The 23,201-nt window shown below is 35.2% G+C and overlaps 1 protein-coding gene across 2 annotated transcripts; it reads right to left on the reverse strand.

The window, feature by feature from the left end:
• Nucleotides 1-6,819: 6,819 nt before the first annotated feature.
• MYNN (myoneurin) lies at nucleotides 6,820-23,175 on the reverse strand. Of its 2 annotated transcripts, XM_010952084.3 has the most exons (8): nucleotides 22,588-23,175; nucleotides 21,444-21,740; nucleotides 16,938-17,728; nucleotides 15,955-16,114; nucleotides 13,920-14,098; nucleotides 12,942-13,025; nucleotides 11,821-11,907; nucleotides 6,820-10,052 (listed from the first exon to the last, which is right to left on the reverse strand). In XM_010952084.3, exons 1-8 carry the CDS (start codon nucleotides 22,782-22,784, stop codon nucleotides 9,790-9,792), a joined length of 2,058 nt encoding a protein of 685 aa, XP_010950386.1. In that variant the 5' UTR covers nucleotides 22,785-23,175; the 3' UTR covers nucleotides 6,820-9,789. The 2 variants fall into 2 exon arrangements, with proteins under 2 accessions (XP_010950386.1, XP_010950387.1); XM_010952085.3 differs by lacking the exon at nucleotides 12,942-13,025.
• Nucleotides 23,176-23,201: the final 26 nt, after the last annotated feature.

A 23,201-nucleotide genomic window follows, 5' to 3' on the forward strand; every position in this document is an offset into this window, starting at 1 on the left:
ATCACATTTGTTGATTTAAATTTGATGTGGCACAGTCTCCAATCTGCTGCCCAATAATTAAACCAAGACAATTTGGAGTGATATAGTACAAGCTGTCGAAATATTTGGTATGTTGCTTATGTAAATACAGAGAACCCTAGATACTACCTTCAAGACACACAAAAAGGATAGTGACAAATAATTCTCATTTGGAAAGAATAGAGAGAAAAATGTTAAAATTCTCAAAAATTGCCAAGACTAACCAGAATTTCACCACTAAAAAGACTAATAAAATTGTACATTATTAAAAAAAATCCTTGATTTCAGAAAAACCTCATATCCATATTCTATACATTAGGAGCCGAGTTGAGTTTGGAAATAATAATGACCAGCTAACGCAGAAAGCAACTAAACTTTTGAATCTTCTTGTACTGTCTAAGGATGCTGTCTATTCTGCCTTTCTCCAGAATCACCTTATTGACAAAGGGTGTTTGTAAGGCACCCTTATGTAGGTATCAGTGATCCATAGAAGATATAAAAAGAAAATTCTACAATGAAGAAATAATTAGGTGGCCAGCCAGGCCAGCATCTAATACTATGGGAGCTGTCTCTCTCAGCCCAAATCTGTAGATTACCTTCAGGAGGTCCATGAACTCCACACAGTTGTATGCCAAAATCTGTGATTGTTTACTTTTCTGGAAAGTGGATCCCTGGCTACCATCAGATCTTTGTGAGCATATACAACAGCCCTCCCTACTCATTTATGAGTCACCTTGGGACTTGAAAATTCTTACCATGAGACCTTTGGTTCACAAAACTGGTAATTCATAGAATTGTTATCTCTGCGAATCTATAACAAAACATGCCTAATAACATTAAAATTTAGAAATGTTTTGTAAGATTATAATTACATTTTGTGTGGAATAAAATGAATAAAAAGCTACAATACCTGGAAAATATTAAAATTCAGCAATGTTATTTTAAACTGTAAATTATCACAGCTAATTTGAATATTGAAATTTATTTAAGCACTGTAAAATGAATAAACTATTTTCTTTATGATACAGCTTTTCTTAAAAATCCTAGGCATATTCAGATTTAATTCACATGGGTCGTCTAAAACCAGACAATACGGATGTGGAGCCATTTGTGGTGGATGGACGTGTGTACCTTGCAGAAGTCTCCAATGGCCTTAAAAGGCATTATTACTGGATACCAGGTTATGGAGCAGCTTGCAGCCAATCATCTAATGCAGGTTTTACTCTTGTACCAGTAGGTCAACATCTGTGAAAAATAAGCTCTAAAATAATTTTCAAATATTTGTCTTATTACTTTCACAGAGATAATGTTTTATTGCCTATTAAGATTTTCTTTCATAAATTAGAACGTTACTTTCATCAGATAGGTAAAAGAGATATTAAACTTTGAATAACCCTCCATTGTGAAAAACTGAGTAGTGTAATTTTTTCAAAGAAATTTTACAAAATAGGGACTAAAATTTGAACCGCTGGAGAAAGAAATCATCAAGGAACTAATTTCTTTTTATAAAGAAAGTATTACCAAATAGTAGAATAGCATACAAGGTCATTATAGATCTCCTAACTGAAAGCTGTCATCGAGTGGTAAAAAAAAAAAGGTTTCAGGTGACAGATCCCAGGGGCCTTCAAGGGGTTTATAGGCTCAAAAAGTATTTTAGGTATCTTACAGATGGGTGTTGATACACTTTCACAAATACAGGTAAATATATATAAACATACACATATACCAATACATATAAATATATACTTTCCAAACAAGTCAATGCTGCCAGTGAACTTTTAAAGATAGTTCTCTCTTTTGGAGGATGCCAGTAATATTTTAACAATTTGATGGCATATAATTCATATTGTCTGTGGCCAATCTTGTTTCTCTTCAGAGAAATCTTAATACACTATGATCTTTTGATTACAGACCTATGTTCACAAATTTGTTAATTCATACATACCACTTAACTGCTTAATCTGAATGATTTATTAGTGCTCAAGACAGGCAAAGTATGAGAAAAAAAATGTAGAGGGAGGGTATAGCTCCAGTGACAGAGTGCATGCTTAGCATACACAGGGTCCTGGGTTCAGTCCTCAGTACCCTCTCTAAAAATAAAAAAGTAAACCGTTACCTCCCTCCTGAAAAATAAATTAAAAAATTAATTAATTAAAAAAAATGTAGACGGTTTTAAAAGGTCACTTTATAAGTTCTGCAGTCTAAAAGAAGAAAAAAAACCCATCTCTAAATGTTGAAGAGGAGGTGGAATAAAGGTGGTGGTCAGATTTACAGTTGTCAAAGTATTGGCCTTCACTTAAAGTATTGTGAATTCCTCAAATCATAGCTGTATTTATTCCAAAAATTTAAATTACAAAAAAAATGACATGTCATTGTCCATTCCTTTGGTAGATTAAGCAATTAAGATAAATATCTCCTACTCACTGTTTAACAATTATCAAGTTTAACAGGTCTTTCCTTTTGTTCAACACCTAATACCACCTTTCCATACTCCCTGGGGAGGTTGGGGTGGGGGGTTAGGCAGGGAGGTGGGCACAGATGGTGGTGGTGGTGATGAAATGGGAAGAACATCTGAATAAATTATATAAGCCATTATTTTCACTTAATGTTCTAGATTATTGAGCAAGAAAAAGACCTAAATGCCTTACCACATCCATTCTCATGCTTTCAGAGAGATGAATTTGGATCATTCAGGACAGATGGTTTGCTATCAGGTTGAGTCTGTGCTGAAAAACAAAGTCTTAAAACATCTGGAATTGTTTGAAAAATAGTACTCATTAGTTCATGTTAATAATAACAAAATGTGTGAAATGGATTTCAGGGCCTTTTTTTTTGATAAGTATTGTTTATATGTTATATTAAAACTACTACAGTCTGATAATGGAATTTTAGAAATAATGACCTTCCACTGTTGCAAAAAACATCTACTGAAGATCTGCTGTCAACAAATGTTTACAATGGCACCGACAAAACTGCATAGATTACAGAATTCTACAACAAGTGATTTTATGTATCCCGACACAATGACTTTTTATTAATTATTGATTTTACTCTTAGTTATTAGGTTTTACCAAGCCTTAGTTTACAATGTTCTCTACATGTTTCAGATCTTATTTTGTTTCCATTTTAAGATCTCTCCTCTGTAGATACAAAGACTAGTTTTTTTTTTTTTACAAAGTTCTTTTATACTATTACATGATGAATATAGCTAGAACTAATTACTTGTATCTAAAAAAAGTTGTACTGTCTGAGGAAAGTCATGTCTTTGTATTGTTAAAAATGCAGTAGTAAATGAAAAAAATTTGTCTTTTGATCAGATTTGAAAAACTGCAGAGTTGAATGCTATGGGAAAAAAATATGAACATTTTTAACTGTCATTACATTTGGAAACCATTAAGCTGGTGAAGAAATGCTACTCCTAGCAATCAGAGAGCCAATAAACTGAAACCTAAATAACAGTATGACAGACTTCTTACACTTGAACATCTGTCCAGACAGTACAGATAGTTTAAATTGAAGACACTGAATTAGCATTTTTAAAAGTGTGGAGCATCAGAATCACCTGGGGCAAGTGTTAAAAATACAGATTCTTAGTTAGACTTACTGAATCAGAATTTTTGAGGATAGTCTGGGGAATCTGCATTTTTACAATCCAGGTCACCTTTAATCTCACTGAAGTTTTAAAAACCAATGCTCTGGTTTTCTCATTCTTCAGTTTTTTTTTTTTAATATATACTTCTTTTAAATGGAAATAAATGAATAGCTAGATAAATTATCACAAAGTTAACCCATCTGTGTTAACCATGATCTGGATAAAGATAGTAAATGCCACAAGCTTCCCAGAAGCTCCTCCAACCATCTTCCAATAAACAACCACTATCATGACATCTAACACCCCAGAGTAGTTTTGCATGTTTTGGAATTTTATATAAATGGAATCATACAGTCTATATGCTCTTTGTATCAGACTTCTTTTGTATAACATTAGTGCAATTCATTCTTGTTTAATGCAACAGTAGTCCATTCTCCTTTTATTGTTTTGAAGTATTTCATAATATGCTGGGTAGTAGTCCGTAGGATTCTGAAAGAGATAACTCTCAGGCTGGGACGCAGCCAAATCAGAGTAAACCTTAGTGATGCAGTTTGCTCTCCCAGGCACTCTCTCTTCCTATGTGCTATGGAGGGGAGCCCACAAGTTCTTATATTCTCCCTGGGGGAGACTCAGAAGTTTGAGTGGGAAGCAAAGAGGTGAATTGGAAGTAAGTAGGCTTACCTGAAGCCTGCAGTGGAGTGGCATGTGCTAAACCTGCAAACTAACTCACACTGGACTTCTTGAGACATTTTTGCAGGTCTCAGAGCTTTCTTCTCCACACCCAAGAGAACTAAGGTGAAGCCAGGTCAGCCAAAAACTACTGGGCTCTGACCAGGCTAAGAAAAATCTGATCACATTATTTTACAAGCTGTTGCCTACCGTATCAGAAGCCAGTAGGATGCCCATAGAATGGAAGAATGAAGACAGCATCTTCCCTGATGCCATTATGTCATGTAAGCCTCCTCCTCCATTTATATGGACACCATTTTAGAGAGAAGACAAAGGGCAGAAGTAAGACAGCAATTTTTGAAATGTTACCTTAAGATATTATAAATTCTATCTCCTTTGTATCAGACTAGGTTTTAAAGGTGCTAGGACTAAAAGTTAATTTCTTCTGCAAACTTCCTACTGGGTGGGAGCCCTGGAAGAATACGTAAGCCCTGTAAGAATACGTAAGCCCTGTAAGAAAACTCCCACTTCCTCTGCACACCTGAATTCTAATAAGTAAATCTGCAACCATGTATGTGTTACATGTTTCCTTCTATTTTCCTCTTAGCAATCATCCTTTAAGATCCAGCTCACAGCCTCCTATTAGTGTTGTAGATACTCTATTATGCTCATCATTTTACAGTGTTTCAAGTTTGAAAGCAAAAAAGCAAGAAAGTGGTTCATACTTTTTAGATACTTGATAAAATGATCTGATTGCTGTACTCTCTGCTTTTCAAACTAAATAGTAGTATTATGTCTTATCTACTACTCAAACCATATCCACCTGGCTTCTACGCCCACTGTTACTAATGCAGCTGTCTTTCTTAAAGGATCATCATGCTCCAGTTACCCAACCCAATGCTGTCTTTGATTTTCATCCTATTTAATTTCTCTGTACCGCATGATCAGTACAAAGCCACTATTGTCTGCATGAAACGTGCGCTACTGTTTTCTCCCTGTTACCTCTTTCTATCTCCTTTTCTGTCTTTTGCTCATTCTTTAAATGCATTTCCCCCAAGATTTTGTCCTCATCTTTATTCTTCTGTAACATCTCCTAAGGTTGCCTAAATCATTTATATCACAATACTTACAGCCTTATGCTGCAAGATCTGTATCTCTAGCTTTAACCTCTGCTGGGTTTCAGTCCTCATTTCCAACTACTGCTAGACATTTTCACATAGGTATCTCACCACCAATCAAATTCAGCACATAAAAAATAAAGTTTTCTCTTCCGTAAACCTCCACTTTATCTTCCCTATCACAGTTAATGGCATCACCATTTACTCAATCACTAAGGATTTAAAACTTAATGTGTCTAAGTCAGGGCTGCCTAACTACAAGGAACAGAAACTGACTCAAGCCTGCTTAAGAAAAAGGAGATACACTGTACGAACTTAAATAGGCAAAAATAAGCGGCAACCAGGGACAAGGAAATGAAGCATAGTTGTGCCACCTCCAGAATGGGATTGCAAAGCCAGAAACCAAGCCACTTCCGTCTCTTCAGGGCCTCAGTCACTTGGTTCTGCAAACTTGCCTTATCCCTTTCTTTGCGCTATAGATCAGCTTTCTCTGCTTCTTCACTATTTCCTTGACTTTGGCTTGCTTCACTGACTCTGGGCCAGTTCTAAATGATTTTTTTCATTTACATGTATACCAATACCTAGTAAGTGTTTGGCCTAAGAATTACTTCTCCCTGCTAAGGTGTTCATTGAGCTGCAGTCACAAGTATGGCATCATGTGTTACAAATGTGGCTGTCTAATCCCTGCCCTTCAGCAGTCAATTGTGATTGAGTGTGAGATCCTGGATTATAAACTTGGCTATCTAATCCCATTCCTTCGGCACAGGCTAAAGGTAGAGCCCTATTTCAAGATGGTATAGGTATAGTGCTAGACGTGCCTTTGATCCCTACCTTTCACACTTTCTTTCCATTCTGCCTACCTCAGTCAGCTGTGAACAAATTCCTCCCATTAACCATCTCCTCTTGTTTGCCTGCCCAGGGGAGCAATGGCTCTTTCTGTGTCCATTCATCTTCCTTTAACTGCTCAGCATTTCCTTTCTTGCCTCCCCAGCACTGTAACACTTGGCATTCTGGCTTGTTTTATTGCCAGTTATATTCAGGCTTATCTTTCCCATCTGACTGTATACTTAAAAAATGGAGGATATCTTATTCATCTTTGTAACTTTATGCATTCTGATTTCAACAGTTTTCTAGCATTCAAAATAATGGTCAGATATTTTAATCCAAGTATCTGATTCACATCTGTGGTGTTTAATTTTAGTATATTCTTCTTGAAATTACTCTACTTCTGGATGATGACTATGTTTACATGATAATCATTATCTAAATTCCTTAAGCAAATACACCAAATGTTTCTTGCATGAAGGCGGTGCAGGGTTGCAGAGCACAGAAGAGTAGACCGTATCATTGTCTCAAATGCACCAATAACTAAATCTCAATATTGTTCATAAATAATGAGTAAAAATGTAGAATTTACAGAAATTACATTAAAATACAATTACTTTTTATTTGGTGGTATTTCTAGCCAAGTTCTAAAGTCTCAAAATCTCTGAGGAAAGTTCTACCAAGAGCTTCATGTATCAAGAACCCATATATCATATATCAAGAGCCCAAAGGAAGAATGCCAAGAAATGTTTAGGACAATAGTTCTCAATGTTCAGTATGCATTAAGATCACCTACAGAGCTCTTCCAGCATGTTCTAGAGATCATCTAAATCAGAGGGCCTAAGGTGGGGTTGGGCTTAGACACCATTATTTAAAAAATATGTTTCTGATGTGCATCAAATATTAGAGCTATTATTCTAGGATATTTTAAAAAACGAGTACATGTACATTGTTTTTATATAAGCATAATTTAACTACTCTCATTTGCACAATTTCTGTAGAAATGAAACATACAGAAGTGATAAACTACTGTTGCAACAGAACAGACAAAACCTTTTCTTAAAAAAAATAAAACTTTCTAAAATTTGTCTATCAAAATCATCCTATGAAATTAAACATAAAACAAATACCATTTAAAAACAGCAAAATCATTTATATATAATCTATGGTTTCTTTTTAAAAAGCCTAAAATCTAACAATACATTAGGAATAATCTAATACAAATATAAAACAAAATTAACTTAGAAAATGTTTTTTCAGTAAGATTTTCAGCATCTTAAAAAGACTTTCAAAAAACTTAGTAATACTTTAAGAACAGACCTTTCCCAAAACACTGCATTGTACAAATATATTTAAAAATGAACTTAACTAATATAATTATGAGTGTTAGAATGATGCCAGATACAACTAAAATACATGCATATTATGATAAAGAATAATAAGCATTATGAGAAGAATGACAAGACAGGATACTGAAGTATTCAAGCTTTCTTTACACGTCATTCTGGAAGAGCATCAAGCCATGTCACTTTAAAATAAAATTATTTTAGCTAAGAAGCAGATAATGTGATGAAGAAAAGCACAATAAATCAACTTTAGCTACTCCAATCCAATAATTCTAAAAAATAATAAATTTGAAGGCTTATCTATGTAAAGGCAGAATGCTAATTACCATCATATTAGAGGAAATTTGGTAACTACTACCCTCACAGAATTATAACATCACTGTGGCAGTTTTTAAAGAGAAATTTTGTTCATTAGATACTGAGATTAATGAGGATGTGAATTAAATATAACCTCTCTATTTCAGTAGACTTCTTAAAACGGCTGAGTCCTAATTTCCTTTAATTTCTTCACATTCCAGTTCCTATTGAATTTAAGCCAGAATAGATCAGTTGAACATTTTATAACTTTATAAATTGTACTTAAACTCAGTATATTAAATTAATACATATGCATAATTATATTTCTTAGATAAATTAAATACAAAGTTTGAGGTACATTATATAAAGGCAGTATTTCAAACTCTATTCAATTAAGCCAATCCCACTGGTGGCAATTTAGTGTGAAAATGCTGAGTATGCTGTGAAATGGTGACGATATGTACAGTTTACAAGAATTTAGTAGTTTCATTAAGTCTTCTGGTTGGTTCCTATGAGTAGGACCCCAAAGAAAATAACAATTAAAGAAATCAATACCAATAGAAAACACATTAATTTTATTACAGGTGTGGTTTCAAAGCAGAAAACAAATAAGCCACAACTAATGCATGGCAGAAATAAGAAATAATGTCACCATGGTGTTTGATCAGCAGTATAGGAACTGATAATTTAATGTCCAAAGATTAGACAGTGAAATAAATCAATATTTGGGAAAAATGGGGTGGGGAAGAGTGGTAAATATCAGAATAAATCTGAATTTTCTAAGTTCATTAGGAAGGAAAAAGACTACTGTGAAACTATAACCACCAACAACTGTCATGGTTTAATCTATAAAATTTAAAAACTCAGAACTTATAGAAAACTCAAGTATAAAATGTTTAATAAACTGACTTTCTGATAACAAATGTTTACTATTTAATTGAAGTTCATTTCTTAACTATTTATGAATATAATGTATCAAATTCAGAAGCCAAGTATTTTATACTATGCATTAAGTTTCTATTTAGAAAATTCTTTTTAGGATTTTATATTTTTAAAAGTGCATAAGAGGTATAAGAGGCTTATTAAAAATTTTCAAAACTCAGTATATTTTCCTCATCTCCAGTAATCTAGAAACCTATTAAAACAATCTGGATCAAGTTTCAAAACTGTCTTTAATAAGATAAAAACACCAAATAGCTACTTAAAATTCATTTTGAAAATGTAGTCTCAGATAAATCAAAAGTACTGACCACTGGTTTTCTCTAGAATACTGAGTTCTAAATGAACAAAATTTACATAGTTTTCTAGCTTTTAAGAGAAACACTTTTTGTTTCATTAGAAAAGTTACCTCCAATGGACTGTATTAATAGAGAAACAGCACAATTCTTATTCAGTACCGAAATTTTCTCAGGTACATTCTGTTAGGCAGAAATATGAATTTTATTTTCCCCCCATAGTTTATGTATTGGTCTATGGTTTATGTATTGATCCATCAGCACCTCTCTTGGGCTGATACTATCATGGATTTCTTTTAAATTTTGAGGGGAAGAAAATAAATTCCACAGGTCAAAAATCATAAACTGATAGATTCTACTTGAGTAAATGAAAGGCAATCCAAAATGCAAAATAAAAATGGAATTAAGGCAGCTCTAAAAGAAAGTAAAACTTACCCACCCAAAAGAGTGCTAATGTAGTATAATTACTCATTCCTTAAAAAGCTGTGTATATGACTTAGACATAAAAGCCAAATATCAAAGAAGCATTGCCCAGTTATGATGCAGCATCAGGTGCTTTTACCTCAGTGAATGAAAAATAATGGCCACAACTCAAATGAATGGTTAATTTAATATGAATATATGCACCTTACCAGAGATGTTTATGTTTCCTACCAAGGTGTCTTAGCAATTCCATATTTCTCACAAAGTCAGTATAACTGTTGTAAAAAAATCAACTGTGGTTCTGAATACCCATTCACAGTTGACCTCAACAACGTATCTGATGTAGGAGACTGATTATCTGTGACAGGCAGAAGCATGTGGTGGTCCTCAGTTCCAAGCGGAAGAGTTAGTGGTAAAGTCATATCAGAAGGTTTCACATCTAAAGTTTCTGATAAAGGACTTTTTTGTATAGAATCTTGTTCACTCAAGGGATGATCCTCTATACTAGAATCTAGAATTTTATCTGCACCTGAAATGGAAGAGAAAAAAATTAACTCTCTTTAAGAACCAAACAAAAACCCTGAGGAAGACTCAATCTATATACCATCCCCAGAACTTGCATTCCAACCTCACACCTTTAGTCATACTGTTTCTCTCTTGCTGATTTGCCCTTCTTATTATCTATATACATCCATTATGGGTTTGAAGATTAGGTTCAAGCACCAACATCATTATAAAAATGGACTTAACTGTTCTGGAGCAGGGTAAGCTGTTTCTTACCTATTTTATCACTTGCTTGTCAGTTTTTCATATACCACCCTGTGACATCTATCATATTGCTATTTAACATTCTCCGTAGGTATGCCTTGAATGCTCAACAGACTGTAAATTCCTTCAGAGCAAATGTCAAGTTATACTTCTCTAATTCCTTCAAAGTACTTAAAAGTGCTATACACATAATAAGTATTCTGTTTGTTCACTGAATGTATTAATGAGTAGTTCATATTCATATTATTCAATGAGTTCAAGTTCAGAGATATGGCACTCTCATTTTCAGAAATTCTGCCCTACTCAAGGGAGTTATTATGCCACTGACTAAAGATACAGTTTTTTCTTCAAATTTTCCACTAGCTTTCCACTTTCTTGTCACTCCAAAGTACTAACATGATTTCAGTCTATCTCTGTTAGACAAAATTGCATATTTGCTTTTATAAAGTTTATCTTGTTTTTGCCAGACTATTCTTCAGTTCAACCAGCCAAGAATACAGCCTGTGCTGTCTCATCCCAGTGACTCTATTCAGTGTTCTCTCTGCTTGGGATGAAACTTCCCTTTCCCATCTATCCTTTGAACTCTTCTCCACCTTTCAGGTTCCCTAGAATTAAGCTTTTCCAGTATTCACCTCATTTAATCTCTTCTTCAGCACTCTTGCATCTCTGTTATACTACATTTTGTCTTGTAATCATAGTTATTTAGATTTCTGGCCTCCCACACCAGATTGTAAACTCTTTGAGGACTAGGACTACGCTTTGTTCACCTTCATACACTCTGCAGTTATGTGTGCTTTAGAGGTATTTAATAAATGCTTGTTGAATTAATGTCTCACAGAAGTTTTCAGATGTTACTTACCTTAAACCTCATGGTGTTTATGTTTACCATCAAAGACTATCATCTCTATAAACTGAAGACTAGTGTTTTGTTTCTAATCATAACAGAATGCTTAAGCATAGTGAAACTTTCTCAAGGATTCATTTTAAGCAACAGTCTAAAAATTCTGTAGCAAAAGTGTAAAAATTCTTTCCATTTTCATACATTGTAACAATTTGGGGCTACCTGTTTCCCTATTTCCTCTAACATATTTCTGGACCACTGTTCATGATGCACCTACTACAGTAAACCCCAAGTAACCCAGACTCTAGTATGAGGAAGAGTAATATATAATTTGTTTACACATTCTTTCATTCTTGAAACTGTTCATACATCAGGTTTTTAAAGGAGGGACTATTTCAAGCATCATTTATTACAAGGTCAATACGGAAAGAAATTCAGAATGAATTCATCTGCAAATTATAAAGCTACCTTCCTCATATGTGTGGACCTAATTTTTAAAAATATATATCTAATTTTTATATTTTTCTATCTGTGAAAAGTATTTGGGTCTCTTGGGCTAAAATGGACTTCAAAATTTTTCCAGTTAAAATTAATGTGAAATTTAAATTTAAACTGTTGTACATCTCAACATTTTAAGGAATAGCACAAATATAAGAGTATCAAATTTTAAAAACACACAAGCATTTACCAGAATGGACTTTAGTCTTGTGCTTCTTTAAATTTTTAATATCTGTGTAAGAATTTCCACATAATTCGCAGATAAATGGTCTTTCTCCTGAAAAACAAGTTAAAAAATTTAAAATCTCAGTATTTCAGAAGCTGCTAAGACAAAAATACCAATGTTGACGAACACAATACAAACATTATTATACTGTTTAAATTTAGTTCAAATTACTATCTTAATCTCTTGGTTCTAATACAGTGAAATGAAAACTTGTATACACATAGGCACTCCTTCATACAAAGCATCCCTATTTCTTGAAAAAAATCACACATTTTCATTAACAGAAATTTCAAACTGAAGATGTAACTTACTCTTTTATTTCTATCAGACATTTATTGAGTGCCAGTTATATGCCAGACTCTGGCTAAGAGATGTAGCTGGGGGAAAAAATTCATGATTATGGTTTCTGCTCTCAGGCAACTTACAAATTAGAAAATCCTTTAAAAATACAGAATAAAAATACTACAAAATTATAATTCTTTTGAAATAAGAACTGTTCAATGCTTTACAATGAAAACTGAGGAGTATGAGAATATAGAGTTGCCAATAAATTTATTAACTGTCTACTAGGTGTTCACACTACACCAGATAGGAATTATAAAATATAATTTTTAGAAAGAAAACAGTATATTTTCAAAGTGGCATTTTCCTTTGTTTTAAACACTTTTGTACATTTATTTTCTTCATACTACTTACATACTACCTTTTATAATAAACATGTCGATATAAAAATGTATTCCTAAAACTTGCACAGTGAACACGGTTTAATAAGAAAATCTGATACTATCTTGGTATTATCTATTCCTTTTCATTTTTTGGTATATCTGTGCAATTTAATCCAAGTCATTTAAAAACTACTGATTATCAGGCACATTTCTTAGAAAATCTACACAATTCTTGATCAAATTTAATTCACACTCCCAACAACTAAAAAACAAAATAAAAAGTTGATATTTATACATTAAAATATTGCTATCGCTAGAGTATGACTAGATACCATATAGTCCATAATGGTTTAAAGTCAAGGTTTACAGAAAAAGAAATTAGAGAGAACAAAAAATAATACGTTCTCCCTAAACACAGACCTGTATGGGATCGAAAGTGTTTGTTGAGCTCTCCTGAGGAAATAAAACTTTTCCCACAAATACCACATATGTATGGTTTTTCACCTAGATGGAAAATAAAAGATAGCGAAGTGGTGTACTATACCAATATAATATTTATCAAGTACAATAATCTAAAGTAAGCTGTTGTAGAATATTATTTAAATTAAAACCTCTTTATATTGTACTTCAGAGGTATTTTCAGTGTGATCCAACTTAAAGGAACATTAGTAATTATTTTACATTGCTCATGTAACCTGATGCTTTTCATATATTAAAACTTTACTTCTGTACGTATCCTTCTAGTAGACTAGAGCTGGGCAAGAAGTCTGATTTTTATATAATTAAAAACATGAAAATTAAACAATCTGTATTTCAATTCGTGCTATCTACAAGATTATTAAAGTGGAATAAAATCATTTAGGAAAGATCTATTAAAAAATTACCCTACAGAAAATGAAAATATTTGAACAACAGATTTTGCTTCAAAATTGATACTTTGGGTTTGAAGTATCTGTTTAATTTGCAAATCTTAGAATGTCTGTGTAGAAAAAGTCCTAAGAAGTTATTAAATCAATGTTCTACCCAAAACCACCCCAACCCCTTAACTTTACAGTTTTATCGAAGGGAAATGAAGATATAAGAGCCTAAGGAGTTTCTCTAAGGTCATAAAAAATGTCTCAAGTTTATATACTGTCAAAATTATCTGATTTTAATGTACAAAGTTACAAGATAAATAATTTCACCCACTGTGTATTATTCTAGAAAAATGTCTGCTTTTATATTTAATATTTATGTGAAAATCACAAACATAAAAAGCCTCAAGAAGGACAAACAACAAACATATAACTAGAAAGCTTGTAACCAATCTATTTTTTTGTAAAGGCTCAATTTCCCTTTTTCTTTTATTTATATTTATAACTTTCCTTATTTTAAGCAGTCTCTGTATCAAATTCTTACCTGTATGTTTTCGAGAATGAGTGATAAGAGAACTAGAGACAGCAAATGCCTTTCCACAGGTATCGCACACATAAGGCTTTTCTCCTGTATGCCTTCGAACATGATAGGTCAGTGTGCTGGCTTGGGCAAATCTCTGTCCACACCTATCACAGACATATGGCTTCTCTCCACTATGCTTCCTATCAGTAAATAAAATTATATGTTGGCAAGTAAAGCAATCTGGGGATCACTCTATATAGCAAACATTTTTCATACAATTTTTCATGCAGTATTTTATTTCATATTTCATTTCATCTTATATGTATTTAAAATCAAGAGTTTAATGTGTACTGCTAAGACTAAATGTTTTGGTTGTTATCAAAATATTAGTTCTGAGATTACTTCAAAGTTTGCCATCATCTTTATATGGTAGTCAAGTGCACCTATAATTCTGTAGGCAATCATTTTTGCTTGTCCATTCACTCACTCTTCAAAACTCTTTCCTCAAACCTCCAGCACCTCCTCACCCATCCTCACTCTCAGCTGATGTCCTTGCTTCCTGTTTCACTGAGAAAATTGAAGCAATCAGAATAAAATTTCTACCACCACAAATCTCCACTTATAGGCATCTGTATCTTCACATTTACTTTTCTTAAGTCTAGTATGAGAACGACATCTGAATCCAACTACTCCCATTTGTATATGTAAGATACTATTCCCCTTGCCTATTCGATGATATTGCTCTTGCATTTTTTCCCTCCATCCTACATCATCCACTTTCCCCACCCCTCTGGATCACAGTATACAAATATACTGATGTCCCACCTTAAAGGAAAAAAAAAGACCCCTGAATCTTACTTGCTCCTCTATTTTTCTGCTCCCCTTTAGTTACATCCTGAGTCTCCAATGGTTCTACTTTAATTTCTTCTCTGCTCATCTCTTCTCTACTAGCCTCTGCTAACACTACTTTTGTTAAGAGCACCGCTGACCTCTCACTTTGCCAAATCCAGTAGTTGATTCTCAGTCTTAATCTCCCTATCATCAGAATTTGACATAGCTGATCACCCCTTTCTGAAATCATTTCCTCCACCTGATTTCAAGGCAGCCCAATCTCCTAGTTTGTTCCTACATTGCCTGCTCCTTCCTTGTCGCTTCTGCTGGTTCTTGCCCATTTCCCAGAACTCTTAAAGTTAGTGCACCTCATGACTCCATCCTTTGATCTCTTTTCTACTCACCTTCATTCTCTTGGTGACCTTATCCAACTTATGCCTTTAAATACTATCTATATGCTGACGACTCCCAGATTTGTATCTTCAGCTCAAAGCAGACCCCTGACTTCCAACTGTCTATTATATGTTTCCACTCAGATGTCTAATAGTCATCTCAAATTTAACATGATCAGAACTCTACTCTAAACTCCTGTACTCCCACTTACACTGCTCTATTCACAAATCTTCATTTCAGTTAACGGTAATTCCATCTTTTCAGATGCTCAGGCTCAAAAACCTCAATCATTTTTAATTCTACCCTTCCTTTTTCCTTTCATATCCCACATCCAGTGTGCAGCAAATTCTGTTTGTTGAAACTTTACAATATGTCCAGAATCTGACTAGTACTTATCTCTTCCACTGCTCTCTCTGACCTGAACCATTATCACTCTCACTTGGGTTTTATCTACAGCTTCCTAACTGATAACTGTGTTTCCATTCATGCAATCCTATAATCTTTTCCTAATATAGCAGCCAGAGTGATCCTTTTAAAAATGCAAGCAAGATCATATCACTTATTTCTTATTCTCAAGAGTAAAAGCTTTATAAAGGCCTATAAAACCTTCACCGTCTGGACACCCTAACAGCATTCTGATCTTACTTCCCTCCCTCACTTATTCCCCGCCAGCCACCACGGCTCCCTTGTGGTTCCCTGACTGTGCTAAGAATACTGTGTGATGGTCCAAAATTAGAACTGTCCTGAATTCTAATACAATAGTCTACTTTAGGACTATAGTGAATAACAGACTCAAAGATCAAACATTTATTTTTTTGTTTTTAAATTTTACCTTGCATGAATCTTGAGATTGCTAGAAGTTGCAAATTGTAAATTGCATACATCACATTTATAGGGTTTTTCCTCACCATGATGCATGCGACTATGGAAGACTAGCTGGCATTTCTGAGCAAATCCTTTATCACACAGTTCACATTTGTATGGCTTCTCACCTAAAAGAAAAGTAAATAAAATTTATATTTAGAAGGAAATACTGTCTTAGTTGCTTAAGCCATATACGCTTTCAAGAGTCCATCAACAATACTAGTTTCAGTATTCAGAAAATGTTAACTGCTAGAAGTAAAAAAGCAAATAGGATCTTCTTCCATACTGACTACTGAAAACAGCAGTAGAGTTAAGAAGAAATTAGTGTTTCTCAGTTCATAAAAGGTGATCAATGAGAAATACATATTGCATCTTATAAAGTACAAATCTAAGTGTACCAATAAAGGTAAATCTAGAGGCTGAGGAAGGAATGTATATATAATTAACATTCAGAAGTCAACAAAGTCTAGGAAGCAGGTGGTGAGATGAGCTGGCAAAATCTGAGAATCAGACTGGGTTGTAATTACATTTCTCTTTATCGATTTTAATATATTTGTTAAATACTTAGCAAGCTAAAACTAAGTTTATGCTTATTTTAACTATGAGAGAAAATGATTCTTAAAGAACTCATGCACTGGGACTTCAGAGTATCAGTTACAATGAGACAAACAGCTACTGGAAGGGAGGGTATAGCTCAGTGGTAGAGCGCATGCTTAGCGTGCACGAGGTCCTGGGTTCAGTCCCAGTACCCCAGTAACAACCAAACAAAAAACCATTAAATATGTGGTCACAATTGGACACATTTTCAAGTCTAACCTGCTCAATGATTTTATGAACACAAGTGTATTCCAAATTTTGGTCACAAATAGTCAACAATGTATATTACTATGTCTATAAAAATATTTCAGTCACAACATAAAAACAATCACACCTACCACAATCCAGTCTTACCTGTATGAGTTCTTACATGCGTTTTCAGCTGGTTACATTGGGTAAATGCCTTTCCACACAAGTGGCAGACATAAGGTTTGACTCCTTTGTGTATTCTCATATGCCTTCTCAAGCTGCTGGCTTCTGAAAACACTTTCCCACATGTGTTACACATTGGCTTGGCCTTAGAATACCTCTGATCCAGCTCTTCCCCAGAGCTCTCCAGCTCATAAGAGTTCTTGACACTGGCTATATTAGACATAGAGTGTTCTTTCAGAGCACAGTTTGGCTGTGATTTTCCACGTTTCCGTTTCACTGTAACAGTTTGCACAATGTCTTGTGCTGGAAAAGTATTTTCCACAACTGATGTCAACTCGAGTTCTGAATTATTTCTTTGTGCAACTTGTTCTATTCCAGGGGTGGAGAATTTATTTGCATCTAGAAATAATTCAACAGATGCATTCTCTAAAATGTCACTGGGATATTGCACTGTTTTGTTCTGCCCTGTTTTCTGAGAGTTGAAGCCCTTCTTCTTCTTTTTAGTTTGAGACGACTTCTTTGCTAATGCCCCTTGTTTAGGATTTGCCTGAACTAAATCTGTAGACACTTCTGATTTCTCCCGACTGTTATAATCTCGCAGAGTAAGGAGGCAAGTCTGTTGATTCAGTTCAATGTTTCCAGTAATACTAGATATCTCTGTAGAAGAGGGATTAGCAATAAAAGCAAAATCTTCCATCTTTATTTTACATTTAGTGACCACCTCTTCCACTTTGAGATAGTCAGCAGCCTGATGGATTTCTTTAACATTCCAACTGTAAGGAAACAAGGCTAAATGACAATATTCTAATCAAAGAAAAAGACGTTTCTGAAACAGAGCTACAGAAATATTTCAATGTTTTTTAAAGGTCTAATGAAGCAGAATGATGAAAAAGGCCTAAGAGAACAAATTTATAAAATTTATTCATTCATTCAGACTGTTTGGCGTTAAGTCTCCAGTTTTACAGAACTTGAAAAGATACAAAGTAATGATTATTCATAAGTATAACCAGGAAAATATAAAGTGTTAAAATTTCTGCCTGTTTTAAAAAACACCTGGAACACAAAAGTAGCTGTTGGCAACTTACTGCCTCTTCCCATTTATCCTGAGGCCTCTTCAGATAGCAGACTTTTCTGGACTAGCAACAGGAAGAGTCTAAAAAAACTATTATCTTCCTTGCTCCCCTGTGAGGGACTTTAACTGTGCTTCTCAAACTTACCTGTGCATGTGAATCACCCAGGGATCTTATTAAATGTAGATTCAGATTCAATATGTCTGTACTGGGGCCTGTGCATCTGCATTTCTAACACAATTCCCGGTGATGCCAATGCTGCTAGTCCATCGATCACACTCGAAGAAACAAGGTTTTAGAATGCACTAAGCTCTCTAGCAACACTCCCAACTTTTCTGTGTGGTGTGATACTCAAACCACATTAGCTAGAGAGTCTGTCACTTTAGAGTCATGCAGAAAAATTCTGATCACCCTGTTCAACATTGCAGTCAATATTTACTGAACAACTACCATACGTGTTCCTGAAAGGAATATTTAGAAATATCAAATAGTCTCTGCCCTCTATAATTTTACAATGTACTGAAAGGTTGTTCAATTATTCTAGCACTGGCTCTGGATTACTATCGGGATTAACTAGGGTAAATCAGCATCTTCCACCTTTCAATTTTCTTAGCTATAAAGTCAGAGAGCTGAGTTGGTATTAACATTAAAAATATGCCCTTTTAATTATTTGAGGATGGATATAACACACGCACATACACAAACACATACCTTCCTATTTGCCATTTTCCCCAAATATTATTTAATTCTTTGGGAAAATTAAGTAGATTTTGTAGGCTAGTTTGGAAACCTAATCACCAGTTTTGGGGAACATTTTGTTCTCTGGGAAAATACATCCTAAGTTCCTAAACATACTACAAATAAACTTTTGGAAAACATTCTGTTTGCAAATAGACTCCCTTAGCTAAAAAAACATTACTTAAAATACTCTTTTCTTATGGCCTCTGGCTTTAATTCTGGAGCAAATAACGCATGATTTTGTAATCAAGTTAACTCTATTTGCAAAGGTATTGCACCAATGCCCCAAACATAAAAACAACCTTATTTATCTTTCATACAAAATGTTTTTTGCATGTATATAGCACTGTCACTCTCTAAAAACATTGTTTCTTCTTAAGCATTTTTATTAATTTTGTTACATTATCTATTAAATTACAATAAATGAGAAATAGTAATAGAATGAAAACCACATTTACTCTATCACTTACTATATTTAGGTCTCAAATTATAATTGTGCTTAGTGCTCCATAAAAGGAACTACCAATAAGATGAGGTAGCTTTAAGACCAAACAATACAAACTAATACTGAGTCATGCACTAATTGTTCAGTAGTGACAGCTATTCATACAATTTACCTATTTCATAGATAGCCCATAATCTCAGTTAAGAGAATCAATCACCATTTGTTTATGTCAGCAACTTATCTGCTTTTGCTTACAAGCATAAAGTTATAATGCTTACAAACTTGCTTTCACCTTCCGAAGTCATTGGAAGTCATTTTAATTACATATTGTTAAGTTTATGGCCAAGTCCTTTATATGAGTAGTTCATTTAATCCTTAGGACATGCCTATGAAATCTATTATAATCTCCATTTTACACACTAATGAAATACAAATGAAGGATCAGGGGTCCAAAGAAACTAAGTAACTTGCCCAAGATTACAGAGTGTTAGAACTAAGATTTGACCAAGGTACTCTGGCTCCTGAGTCCAGTTAATTCTCTATTATTCTGTTTTCTTAAACATAAGTTGTACAGACTTTCTATTTTTGGTATACGTCTTCTCTTACATTTGCCGCTGGGCTCAAACAATTAACTCCCCAGCTCCCCAAGAAAGATATGTTTAAAAAAAGATTGAGCAAAACATCTGGCTCTTCTTCACATCAATTCTTTGCTTGAAGGATCAAAGTAAGGTGCTTTTCAGTGTGTTCAAATCAATTCAAGATTTTTCTGGCAAAGTTAAATGAGAAAGGGAAACCACTAAATTGACAATCAACCGAAATTCACTGGTTTTGATTATTTTACATTATAAATTCTAAATTTTTAGATCAAAGGCACTTGTATAGACAAATATTCAATTTAATTTGTCCTGTAACATAAATCTATGACACTGCTTTGTTCCTTTAATCAACCCCTATACAGAGCTGACTCAAAGATTTCATTACACCAAAATTTAAAAATACTTTAACATGAGTATTTCCTTTTCAAAAGGATTAAGGAATATCTCTATTCCAGCTTTTAAAAGAAGTATATTTCCATGCTAAGCTGCAATGTAAACATATCCACAAAGTGTTAAGAGTGGGTGGCAGAATTTTGGGTGTTTCTTTTGTTTTTTGTTTTCCTCATCTCTAAGAAATGTGGAATTAAAGGGCTTGGAGAGTAGGATAGAGAAGAGGAAATGAAGGAAAGAAACTAATGTTCACTGAGAGGCAGGCCTTCAAGTACATCTTTAATCTTCACAGTAACAACTAATGTAGTTATTATCATCTTATTTTTACAGATAAAGAAAAGGAGGCTTAGAGAAGCTGTATCTTGCTCAAAGAGACATACTGACTGATAGGCAAGATCTAATTCTAAAGCCCATAATCTTTCTAGGTCAGATGATGATCTGTTCATGTTTACACTTTCATAAAAGATGGAGAAAAGAAGACAGGAGTAATTTAATTGGTTTCTCTTTCCTTTTATCCCCACCACCTTTCCCCCAACAACCAGTAAATATATTGGTATTAAACTAATTATATAGTTTATCATGTTTGAGAGACAAACAGTGCCTGCGTATCAGATTCTTCTTGTCAGTGCAGTGGTAGCATTAAGCATCTTAGAGAAGCATTTTAGCATCTTGGACCCAACTTAAGCATTAGTACTGATAGCTTTTACAGAGATAACAAGAGTCACTGCCATTAATACTCCAATGAAGTTACTTTTCTGAAACAAGATCAAGAAGAGGTCCTGCATATTGCTATTTATGGCTGGTAATGGGAGCACTATTAAATGAACTTAGAGGTTCTTCCTTCTTTCTCCACCTACACCTCCCCACTCCAAGCACAGAGTTTGGGAGAGAGAAAACCAGAGGAATATAAAGACCAAAAAGCAAAGGTAAACTGAAATTCACTTAAAATCCATTGTATTCTGACCTTTAAGTTTACATAACTGAAGTCAGAGTTTGTTTCAGTAGATAAATCAAACGTGTCAAAAACAATGCTCTAGTTGTATTAACATCTATACTTTTCTTTTGTGCTTATGAAATTTAGTCTGTTTATCCCAAATTAGTGATACCAACTTCTTTATTAGAAACAACATTGTGCACAATATTTGAAGTCTCAAGACTTCAAGGACTGAATAAAAAAAAATTCAAATCTGCTTTAGCTCTAAAGACCATTGACCAGCTTTTATAAGTAGAAATAAAATGTGTACTTTACCTGTCAAGATTTAAAGTTCCTGTGTATATAAACTCCAACAGTTTTTGAAATCCATCAGCCTTCACCTGACTCTGATCAAGAAAGACATTGTTCTCAGAAGTGCTTCTGTAGATCGCACCAAAATACTCACTAAACGAGGCAAGCACATTCCTATGAGCCTTAAACTGGAATTCCCCGATCACTATGGTGCAGTCACAAAGAAAACCTGCTTCCCGTTGTTTGTTCAGTCTCTCTAAAAGGTGCTCACAGTGGTGCGAATACTGCATTTTGAGATCAGAATCGAATTTTACCCTTGTTCTAGAAAACAAAAAGGAATAGTAAATAAGTAACCCTAAATTTTCATCACTCTTCACCCAATCAGTTGGTGAGTGGAGAAGGGACATGAGACATAATACCAACAAGAAGAAAGTCTGTTCTCACTTTATGCCCCCATAAAATTTTTATCATACAGATATGGTTAAAATGCTGAAGGAATAAATTCCTTTCTAGCTTTTATTTCACCTTGGTCAACTAACACAATCCTTTGAATACGTCAATAAACAGCGATCCAGTGAAAACATTCCACTAGGTGAAAAAAAAAAAGCAACACAAAATTCCACGCTTTTGCATTAGACTTTCAAGTTCACTAGGCACACACATAACAGGAAGAAAATTCAATAAACCACTAAGAAGTGATTCCTTGGGACAAATGGGAAAAAGAACACGGTACGCGTTCTTTTAAACTGCCCTTAAATCTTTGGAACCTGTCAGCTTCCGCGGTGCTCACAGTTGCTTCAAAACCCAAGGCGGGTGCCGAGGGGGCGGAGAATAAGCAGGGCCAGCAGTTGTCAAAGGTTTGGCCACTCGCCCCGAGAAGGCCACACCCCCTTCCTTCTACCCTACCCACCCGGGGTGGAATCGGAGAGTGACAACGAAAGCCGGCCTCTGCTGGCTTCTGCCTCCCTGACCTTCGCCCAGCTCCCACTCCCGCGAATTCCCACAGCAGAGGTTGTGGCCAAGGCCAACACCAGGGCTGCCTCGCCCAAGCTTTCCGCGTTAACACCTTCGCTCCGACCTGAGCTGGAACTCGAAGGAGCCTGCCCTCCAATGTCCTAGGGTCTGGTGAGAGCGGGGATGGCATACTGGGGGCGAAGCCAGAACTCACCTATAGCAACCCAAAGAGAGACACGGTTTCTTCACTCTCTCTCCGCCATCTTGGAAGGACGTCACCTCGCCACGCTCCGCCTCTCCCTGCTTCCTCCACGTCGACGTCACATCCGGCTCTAGGTGTTCAGTGGCAACACCACAGGCTCTAGGACCGTGGAAGTCCGACACCTGCCTGGGGGAACGGGCTGGCGACATAGATCCCGCTCCCTACCATGCCAAGGGTCCCCGGAAACAGGGAGCTTCTTGGATACGAGACCTAAGGGCTCGCTCACAGCGTCCCTCCTGTCTTCATTCTGAGCATTCCGGTTGGCAGTCAGCATCTCACTCTTTGCCCTCCAGGACCGAGCCTGGGCCGCGCTGCGCGGCGGGCCTCTTTCCTGGAGGAGAAACTGCGCATTGCATGCTGGGGCTTGTAGTTAGTTGCTCGTCTTCCTCCATCATCCTCCCCTTCCTTGAGGCTTCACGGGTGGGAACAGCTGCTTTGTGTACTCGGGCTTTCCGCCATGGGGATTTTTGAGCTGAGAGTGATCACCCATTTTTAGTTTACGTACTCCAAAGCTCTTGGGGCCCCCTGGGTTTTGTTTGCGTTAGCCACCTGGAGCCCAGTTTCCG

The sequence above is a fragment of the Camelus bactrianus genome, chromosome 1, assembly GCF_048773025.1.
Source record: "Camelus bactrianus isolate YW-2024 breed Bactrian camel chromosome 1, ASM4877302v1, whole genome shotgun sequence".
NCBI lineage: Eukaryota > Metazoa > Chordata > Mammalia > Artiodactyla > Camelidae > Camelus > Camelus bactrianus.

Coding starts and splice junctions, on each gene's coding strand:
- MYNN (XM_010952084.3), bottom strand. CDS start 22,784: ATGTCGCCAGCCCGTTCCCCCAGGCAGGTGTCGGACTTCCACGGTCCT. Junction 14,099..15,954: donor AATCTCAAGATTCATGCAAG/GTAAAATTTAAA, acceptor ATTTACTGATAG/GAAGCATAGTGGAGAGAAGC. Junction 13,026..13,919: donor TCATTCTCGAAAACATACAG/GTAAGAATTTGA, acceptor TTTTCCATCTAG/GTGAAAAACCATACATATGT.